Below are 10,024 nucleotides of genomic sequence, written 5' to 3'. Positions count from 1 at the left end.
TTGGGGAGCAGCATCACACGGCTTTATTCTTATTTCAGAGAGTAAGACTAGGCTGACCACACATTGTTTTCAGCCTCTGTACTTTCTCCAGGTTAGCTAGTGACACATCTCTGCACTGGCTCCTGAGCACCCTCAGCTCAAGGAAGTTCAGCACTGGGGCAGAAAAGCCTGCTGGCCTTTGTAATGTTGGGCACAGGCCAGCCCCAGAGCGGACTCGGGGATAATTGGGAGGGTGGTGTGGGGGTGCAGCGTGGTGGCAGGGAGGAGCAGCACACCCAGGCTGGAGGCAGGGGAGGGATGTCGTGCTTAGGCAGTACCCGGGCTTTAGACATCTGTGCAAACCATACTGGCGATGCTCACTGCCGTGCCCAAGCGGGGAGCTGGCAATGGTGCGAATACACAGGTGGGTGACAGAAGTCCCACCAGGCAGCATGTGAGGGCAGCTTGGAGGTGAGGAGATGAGCAGGACACGGAGGATGCCTGCGGAGGTGACAGCTGAGCCACAGCCGTGCTGTGAGACCCCCTTGGCAGTGCTGTTCTCTGTGGCAGGAGGAGACCTGGACCTGCTGGGTTTGGTGTGTGTGACAGGCGTCAGCGTGCCCCCCTGGACAGCATTGGCCGGGGGTTAGTGTGGGAGAAGTCTGAGGTGGCCAGGGTGGTGTTCCCCTCAAATCTCTGGGTGAAGGGTGATCCTTGGGAAAGCCCTTGCCCCTTGCCGTGGTACCCCACAGCATCAGTGAATCTTCTTCAAATGCAGGTGGATCCCATTCCTGGACCTGAGGATGATCTGTGGTATCAGTGTGGGAGGCTTGGATGGGTCAGGGTAGAGCTGAAAGCGGAGCAAGGTCAAGGCCAGCGCCACCTTAATCTCATTCATGGCAAACTGCTGCCCGATGCAGTTCCTGGGGAGAGGATGACAAATGCTCCGATTACTGCCTTCATCCCTGCCTGCCCTAGAGCTGGGCTCAGCCCATGCATGAGCTGGGGGACCTCCAGCTGCTGTGAGGATGATGCCACAGCTTATCTAGGAATCCCCTGATGCCACACCAAAATGCACCCAGCTCTGCAGTGAGATATTGCTGGTTTTTGTTAATAAGCATTAAAAAAAGATACGAGATTGAGAGAACTGGGGTTTACTTCACTAGAAAGTGCTGCATGGATCCAGTCAAAAACCCAGACACCTCAGAAAGGTTGTTTTTGGCTCTGTGTGGAGTATCTCCTCTTGGAAGTTACTGAGAGCTCAGTATCCTGCATCTGTCTATTGATACAACACATGAACCAAAGACAGTTGGACCCACCTTGGCTTTGAGGTGCACTGGGTACTCACCCCTAAACAAGGGAGCCTGTGTTTCCAATGCAGGCAACAGAAAACGTAAACATCTCTGCAGATCCCCAAGAAAAGTGTGTGAAACCCTACAGTGACCACAGACAGAGCTTGGGGTGTGGGAAATGCTGTGGAGCTGACAGAGCGTGGTGGGGATCCTGCTATGGAAAGCTTGCTTGGCTGACCAAGCCAAGCTGGCTCATAGGCATTGAGGGAAGATTAGCTTCAGGAGCTTGGCTCTGAGCCAGGTCTGCCATGCAAGGCAGCCTGTGGGGGAGGAGAGGAATGAAGGATCTCCCACCTGGATCCAGCGGAGAAAGGCAGGAAAGCATGGGAGTGCCTCTGTGCTGAGTTCTCTGGAGAAAACCTCAGGGGGTCATAAATCTGTGGGAGCAAGAAAAGCCATTTGGTCAATGGTTGGTCTGATATGAGCAGCACCAGGTTCTTCCCCGATCCACAAGGTAGGGCTGGACGTGGCCTCTGCTGTTCCTGGGGGAGCTGCAGCTGACAGGCATGTCTCTGCAAAGCCAGTGGGTGAGAAGAGGGAGCTGGTGGCTGTGTGGAGATACCCTCTTGGTGATAACCAGATCACCCACTACAGCACCCAAGATGCCTGCAGGTGTTTTCTCATCCATGATAGCAATGATCAAGTCAGACTCTTTCTGGTACAGAGATGCCTGATCCTGGCTCTCCAAGACAGCCACTGGAGAAAGGCAGCTGTGTACCCTCCTTCAAGTTTCCCAACTATTTCTTCCTTGAAGCCCCCATGATATCAGCTTCGAATCACACCCTGACTGGACCTAAATCTACGCTGGGACCTAAGTCTATCCAGGGCAGCTGAAAGCAGTCTGAGTATCTCTGTGTCACCGTGCATGAAGATAGACTCTTCAACACCCTTTCCCAGCACTTTGTCATGTTCAAAGGCTTAGCGGTATTTGGTAACTTCGTTGAACTTTGCATTTAGATATGGACTGTTGGAATAAAAGGGAAAAAAATCCATGGCAGGGAGGCACAGGCTGCCTTGTTCAAGGGGGCTGAATGTCTGGGCTCAGAGATCATCTTCCCCTTCTTGTTATAAAGGTGAGATACCTCAGGGTCCTCCCACACATCCCGGTTCCTATGAATTGCAAATATGTTCACTGCAACCTGGCAGCCTGTAAAAGAAAAGTGAGAAAAAGCTTGAGACACCTCAGAGTGAAGCGATACCCACCCAGGAGAGGTGGGATGTCCTCTCTCCCTGGTTCTGCAGGGGCTGTTGCAGGGCATCTGGGCAGTGAGGATGCCCAGCCTGTCCAGGGATGTCATCTCCTGAAACCTCACATGGAAGAAACAGTGGTCTCAAAGCAGGGCCCCATTTTGGTAACAGTGGATGAACTTTTACTCATGGTCAGGAGAAACACTCTGCAAGTCCCCTTTGAGCTCTGTGAACACCTCACTGCCTTGGAGCATGTCCTTGGACATTCTCCATCCACCCTTCAATGCTCACTGTGACAGTGAGCTGTGGTGGCCCTGTACAGCCCTTGGAGAGAGAAAAGAGGCTGGAAGCCCCTACAGCCTCTCCACGCAGCAGTCTAGCAAGGATGACCCACTTGTCATGGACAGAAGCATGAAGGATGAATGAACTCAACAGACCTGCTGGCAAGCTGCGTCCATCGGGAAATGTGACAGGTTTAGAGAGCTTTCGGGACACAGAAGGAACTGGTGGAAATAGGCGCAAGCTCTCTTTGATGCACATCGTGGTGTAAGTCATCTTCCCAAGGTCCTCCCTGAAAGCAAAGCTGGGGGTCAGGCTGTGTTTGAGTGACAGCAATGGGGACACCCGCAGCCACGGCCTGTGTGGCATACTGGGTGGGCTGGACTTGCACGTCTTCTGTCTCCTGCTGGGGTTTCTCCTTCTAGTCCTCTCTTTGCTGCCAGCATTGCTACATGAAAAGCAGAATGCCCCAGTGCAGGTGCAGTATAAGCTGGATGAAGTTTCCTTCTCATGATCGTAGAATCATAGAATGTTTTGGGTTGGAAGGGACACTTAAAGGTCATCCAGTCCAACCCCCTGCAGTGAGCAGGGACATCTTCAACTACATCAGGTTGCTCAGAGCCCCGTCTGACCTGACCTTGAATGTTTCCAGGGATGGGGCATCAACCACCTCACTGGGCAACCTGTGCCAGTGTTTCACCACCCTCATCGTAAAACATTTCTTCCTTATACCTAGTCTAAATCTACCTTCTTTCACTTTAAAGCCATTCTCCCTTGTCCTATCACAACAGGCCCTGCTAAAAAGTCTGTCTTTGTCTTTCTTGTAAGCACCCTTTAAGTATCGAAAGGCCACAGTAAGGTCTCCCTGGACCCTTCTCTTCTCCAGGCTGAACAATCCCAACTCTCTCAGCCATTCCTCATAGAAGAGGTGTTCCACCCCTCTGATATTTATATGCCTTCATCTGGACCCGCTCCAACAAGTCCACGTCTTTCCTGTGCCGAGGGCTCCCGAGCTGGTTGCAGTACTCCAGGTGGGGTCTCAGCAGAACAGAGCAGAGGGGCAGAATCACCTCATCTGACCTGCTGGCCACGCTTCTTTTGATGCAGCCCACAATATGGTTGGCCTTCTGGGCTGCAAGCGCACATTGCCAGCTCCTGTCCAGCTTTTCATCTACCAGTACCCCCAAGTCTTTCTCAGCAGGGCTGCCCTCAATTTTTTCATTCCCCAGCCTGTATTGATACCAGGGATTGCCCCAACCCAGGTGAAGGACCTTGCATTTGGCCTTGCTGAACCTCATGAGGTTTGCATGGGCCTACTTCTTGAGCTTGTCCGGGTCCTTCTGGATGGCATCCCATCCCTCCAGCGTGTTGACTACACCACTCAGCTTGGTGTCAACTGCAAACTTGCTGAGGGTGCACTTGATCCCACTGTCTATGTCATTTATGAAGATATTAAACAGTATTGGTCCCAGTACAGACCCTTGAGGGACACCACTTGTCACCAGTCTCCATTTGGACATTGATCTGTTGACCACTGCTCTCTGGCTGTGACCATCCAACCAACTCCTCGTCCACCCAGCAAACAGTCCACCCAGCAAATTCATATCTCTTCAGTTTATAGAGAAGGATGTTGTGGAGGACCGTGTCAAAGACCTTAAAGGATAAATGAAAAGAGTTCAAAGTAAAGGAATAAGAAGTCCTAGCTCACCACTCAACGGTATCTCGGTCTCCCAAGATCCCCTGGATCTCCTCCCTGCACCGCTGCTGGTGCTCTGGATGTAATGACAGGCAGTAGAAGAGCCAGGAGATCCCACTGGCTGTGGTATCATGTCCCGCAAACATGAACGTGTCCACCTCAGCACGCAGGTCCTCATCAGATAGCCCAACTCCATTTGCGTCCTAACAGAGAGGATGCAATTCTTAATATCATTCTTAAGCACACATAGACTGGACTTGGGTTTTTTTGGCTGTAAAAATAACCCTGGGAGATGATGAAGAAAGGACCAGTTTGGTGTCTCTTATATGTCCCTGTACAACAGGAAGTAAGCTGGCAGAAAATATATCTGATACACGTGAGAACAGTCAGACCTGCTTGTTGCTGACTTCGCAGTCAACAGAGCTACAGAGCTGGGCTTTGGTGGGATGTCAGGTCCCAGCCCTTCAGGACATCCTATTCTACCCAGGGCCCCTGTTAGTTTTTTCAGTAGTTGAATGACTTTTGTTTCAGATTGAGACACAAAAGAAAGCGGTGGCTCCAGAAAGCCAGAGTGAGCCAGCGTGTATCTCCTTCCTGAACACCAAATGCCGTCCTGTGAAGGTAAAACTACAGAAGGTAAGAAACAAAATCTCTTGAGAGGACTACAGCCGCAGTGGCCACCTTGCAATCTTTCCAATGATCTCATTCTTCTCTGGTTTCTGACAGCTCACTTATTTTAACTACTAATGTGCTCAATGAAAATGAACAGGGGAGATGAAAGTCTGCCCGAGCTATTTATGCTCAGTCACTGCACCTCACACATTTGCATTTCTTTCCCTGTCAGTCCACCTTTCCTCAGCGAGGAAACCTGGAGTGGGGAAGCTGTGGCCAGCAACTCCAGCCAGGGGCGGTGAGCTCCCTGCTGATGCATCCTCGGTGCCACCTGGGTATGTTCCTTAGCATTTGAAACAATTATTTCAAACGTTCACCTTGGTACAAAGAAGAATATCCAGAAAATCCAGATGTCTCTTCTTCTGGATCTTGTCAAGTTCCTTCTCATTGGACAGCAACATCTTTCTTTCTTTTATTACCTTATCTGCATAGAAGAACGATCAGTTAGATGTGTCTTGCTCCTCCAGAGACCTCATGTACTTCTCTGCTTGGTCAGCAGCTCTGACTCAGTTTGATGTGTAACCCCCTGGCCAGCACATGCTGCAGCCCCGCACGGAGCCGCTCCAGGTGCAAGTGGGCTGGGGAGAAAGGGGAGAAATACCTGTGTGGGTATGGGCCAGCTTGCAAGCGTCCTGAAACTCACGGCCTTTGTGAGTCAGGTCATAGAAGATATCCTTGTAAGAAAAAGTCTGGATTCTGTTGCTCACGAGGTAGCTCAGGTCATAAACAGCTCTGATGTAATAGTCTGAGTTGCTGTAAGGAGACCAAGGTTAAGGCTGGTCTTAGCAACAGGAGTGGGGAAACGGAAGCACTTGCTTTCTCAGAACTTGAACATTTGGGCACCGACCTCTGAGTCTGACAGTTGGCGTTATAACTGAAGGCACATTTCATGATGCTGTCTAGTGTCATCAAGCTGACGTCTTGAAAGAGCTCCACTGATTTCGTCTCTGTGTTCTTTCCCCATTTATCCTAGTGGTGGAGACAGGGGTAAGGAGGGACAGACTACCATCTACAATCAGGTCATATTTTCCTGTCCCTCTTCCCAGATCCATGCGACTATGTCCTTTCTTTTCTGCAGGCAGAGGCCCTAGTTCACTATGTATTCTGTGAATCTAATCAAACTCTTCTGTGCACTTCTTTTTCCAGGTTTACCATTAGTGGGCTAGAAAGAATATTCTAGCAGTAGCTGATTTTCTTGGAAAGCAGAGGAAAGAGAGAGTAAGTGGAATGGCCAGAGGAAAGTGAGGGGAGCAATATCAGAACTTTAAAATAACCCCAAAGGTCCAATCAAACTTCAGGAACCATCTAAGTCCAGTCTCTTTCCCTCAGTCATTCCCAGACCTGATTACTTTTGCTGGTGCACAGCTGAAAGGTAGAAGTAACAAGAGTGGTGATTCTTACCAGCATCACTTTAACAGAGTCTGACATCAGGGCCACGTAAGATTTCAGCACATCATAATGAAAAGCTGGGGTGAGCAGCTTCCGATGCTGGAACCATTTGGTTCCATCCAAGATCAACAGTCCCTGCCCTGGATACACAAACAGCAAAGGTGCAGTCAGCTCCTCCAGACTCTGATCACGGCTCTGGCAGCCTTACTACTGCTCTTGGCCAAGCACAGGCCAATGTACAGGGGCCGGGAGAGGGAAGAGTTGGTGGTGCAGCCTTTTCTCCAGCCCCTCTGAGGCTGTTCACAGCAGGGCTCTTTGGATGGAGGAGGAGCATGCCCACGTGTCCTTCACTGCATCCAGCTGTGCACACCTGATCTATCCTGAAACCAAACCCATGATGGCAGAGGCACAGGACTTGCTCTCTTGGGTATTTTTTTCTGCTCTAAATGAAATACTTGAATGTCTTTTGCAGCACACGCTGACATTTGTTAGCAGGACCCTGGAGGACTACCTCAGAGCTGTGTGCAGGCCATGAACCCTCCTGTGCTCAGTGTGCCTCACCCCAGTTACCCACAGTAACGTTCAGTCCCTGCACAAACTGCAGGTTGCTTTGTGAAGGCCAGGGTGTGTGATTCAAGGCAAAGCCACCTGATGTGCTCCACGACTAGGTGGGCACCACCAGTCCTAGTGGTCACACTCAAACCAGCCCTCTCATTTGTGGGTTGTGGTTTTAGAATGGAAGAAAGCAAAATAAAGGAAGACAAGAGAGAAGCCACTGAAATGGGCAGTATGGCTGAAAGGGTTAATGGAAGAGAATGACTTACCAATCCAGGGAACTAAGAATTTGTAGGGTACATTGGGCTTGCGATCTGTAAAAAAAAAAAAGGTACCAAAACAGTATGAATGACTCATGAATTCAGCATAACAAAAAAGAAAATTCAGGATAAATCTACATTAGACTTTGTCCTCCAAATCACAAAGTAGAATTGATCTCCTTTTGATACGTAAAATACCCTACCACTAGAGCTAGAGTTTAGAAGTGGTATCCCACAAATATGTCCTCATTGGAACTGAGAAAACCAGATAAAGGTATAATGAAAAATGTGTGTGGAAAAGATATGGCCATGGCAAATCTCAAAGCTGAGAAACATGGATGGGAGTTACTGGAGATTCCCTGTCATGTACGACTCACAGGCATCATGCTCCATAGAAAGGAGCAGAGGAGAAGACTTAAGATGTCTTTTGAGAGCTATTGCCCTGCTAGCTCGCTCATATTACTGGATTTACTGAGAAACACAGGTGGTAGGTGCCATAGAAGACAGTAAGATCAGCGATAATGGAGATGGTGACCTGGGAGGAACAGGCACCTGGTCACTGTTTTGCACAAGAGTACAAACTGCTCCGTGAAACCTGGAGCAAGCTGGGAGCTGGTGCGGGGGAGCAAAAAAGGAATTGCAATACTGTGAAGGAAGCTGGCAGAGGGGATGACTCCAGGCAAGTTTCCCATGATTTTCTCGGTAGGGAAGTGTCAGGGACATGACTTCCCAAAACCAGATGTAGACACTTACCTGTTTGGCCAAGTAGGCTTTTGGCATATTCAGGGTGGTGGATTACTAGAGAAGGCAGGACTGGTCCAAACCATCTGGGAAAGGCATAGGGGTATTCTTCTGCCCATGACACCAGCTGATCTAACATTTTTTCAGCATTTAGCTGCAATGACAGTTAAGCAGGGACTGATTTCAGTCAGAAAAAAAAGGGTGTACTGGGGAGAGCAAAGGCTGAACTTGCCCTCTTAGGGAAAGCGGATACCACACATCCTTTCCTGGGAAATTTAGACAGAGTGGGCAAACTTGCCAGAGCAGGGGTTTCCATGCTGCAGGTGGAGGAGATGCTGGGCATGGCAAAGGGAGCGTGCACAGGTAGCAAAGCCGCCTGAGCTGCCACGTCCCTGCAGCCCAAGGCAGCTCTATGGGGAGTCCCGGCTGCAGTCAAGCTGTGTTAGGGCAGCCTGGGCTCAGAGCAGCTTGGTGCCACACTTGGGAGCTACAGCTGGCATGGGCAATGCCAGGATGCGCAGTGAACAGCCCGGCAGGACCAAGGCTGTTGCACCCCCACTCTCTATGTTCAGCAGTGCAAAGTGGGCATGCAACGTGAAAGCAAAAGTATCTTCACTATGGAAGGATGAAAATGGCTGCAATAAAATGCCCTGCTTTTGTGGTCGTGTCTTAAGTGGCTATAGGGGAAAAGACTTCCTGGTAGAAGTTCTAGTGCAGGAGAGACATTTTATGGTTGCTCATGTTTAAATAACTTGATGAAAGTCTCAGAAATCACCTAATTCCATGTTTAAGTATATGATCAAAACCGATGAGGCTGTTTTTCTCCAGATGCTGCACATCTCTTATCCAGGCAGATAGATAAGAGATGTGCATCATTTCTGCCCTGAAGAAGTCTTGGTGCTCCCTCTGCAGAGGTCCTCTCCCATAGGAAGGGAGATGAGCAGGAGACATGCACACCCCACCCAGTGCATCCTCTCATCCTGACTGATAGCTTGCACAGCTGCTGGGACAAACTTGCCCTGAATGTGCCCCGCTCCCTCTCCTTACCAGGTGATTGTGGCCATAGAGCCAGTGTTTCGGGGGACCAGGGAATGCCTCCAGAGCTTTGATGAGTTTCTTCCTCTCCCGATAGAACTGGGCCACCTTCAGCAGCACGAAGATTACACCAAGCACCACAGACAGCTGCAGAACGACAGCAGAAGGTCTGGCTAGGTTGTCCAGCAGAGATGCCATGCTGGCCCTGCGTCTGGGATGCCTGACACTGCCTTCTCCTGCCTGCTTCTCTTCTGCTTCTCACATGCCTACACCTGATGGGGAGCTAGGTACAGGTAAAAACCCTCTCCTTCTTGCTCTGCTGGAGCCGAGCCTGGTGAAACACTGCTGGCAGCAATTTATAGCAGCAGGAACATCATGGTAAACAATGACTCAGCTTGGCCGCCAGCCCAGTTGCTGCTCCCACTCACCCTTTGACCTGTTTCCAGCAACCTGTGGATGCAGGTGGCTTGTTAACAAACAATCTGTACATATTTCCTACTTTCATTGAAGTCCCATACTCCCCAGCAGCAAGAGAAAGCACTCATGGTCATCCATGCCCAAGTGGACGAAGCCTTAGGAGGGAGGAGGTGAGAGGCAGTCAGGGTCGGGCTCTAGCTGAGCTCCGTGCTGTCCTCAGCCAGTTCAGATCTGGAAGCTGTTCATCCGCTCATGAGAAGTGAGGAAAAAATAGGCCACCTCTACCCAACACATGAGCTGGATGGATCCAGCCATCTTCAGCTGTAAAAGCATTGCTCTGGGTGACTGCAACATCACACAGCACCGCTAGACTGTAATCAAGAGAACAGACATAACGCCATCAGCACACAAGGGACTGTGGCCCCATTCTCCAAGAGGTCCTACCATAGGTAAGCCAGCAG

General features: G+C 50.2%; 1 protein-coding gene across 3 annotated transcripts; it reads right to left on the bottom strand.

Annotated features, from left to right (window-relative positions):
• LOC102053055 (cytochrome P450 4B1-like) lies at positions 1-9,472 on the bottom strand. 3 transcript variants are annotated; one of them, XM_027802720.2, is made up of 13 exons: positions 9,159-9,472; positions 8,124-8,265; positions 7,380-7,424; positions 6,568-6,695; positions 6,014-6,135; positions 5,768-5,919; positions 5,484-5,590; positions 4,507-4,697; positions 2,957-3,090; positions 2,535-2,632; positions 1,626-1,708; positions 1,138-1,258; positions 817-902 (listed from the first exon to the last, which is right to left on the bottom strand). In XM_027802720.2, exons 1-12 carry the CDS (start codon positions 9,342-9,344, stop codon positions 1,183-1,185), a joined length of 1,464 nt encoding a protein of 487 aa, XP_027658521.2. In that variant the 5' UTR covers positions 9,345-9,472; the 3' UTR covers positions 817-902; positions 1,138-1,182. The 3 variants fall into 3 exon arrangements, with proteins under 3 accessions (XP_027658519.1, XP_005437490.1, XP_027658521.2); XM_027802718.2 differs by lacking the exon at positions 1,138-1,258 and having other exon boundaries at positions 1-902; positions 9,159-9,470; XM_005437433.4 differs by lacking the exons at positions 1,138-1,258; positions 2,535-2,632 and adding an exon at positions 2,414-2,478 and having other exon boundaries at positions 1-902; positions 9,159-9,469.
• Positions 9,473-10,024: the final 552 nt, after the last annotated feature.

The sequence above is a fragment of the Falco cherrug genome, chromosome 12 (assembly GCF_023634085.1).
Source record: "Falco cherrug isolate bFalChe1 chromosome 12, bFalChe1.pri, whole genome shotgun sequence".
Classification (NCBI taxonomy): domain Eukaryota; kingdom Metazoa; phylum Chordata; class Aves; order Falconiformes; family Falconidae; genus Falco; species Falco cherrug.
This window is presented reverse-complemented; position numbering and strand designations above follow the sequence as displayed.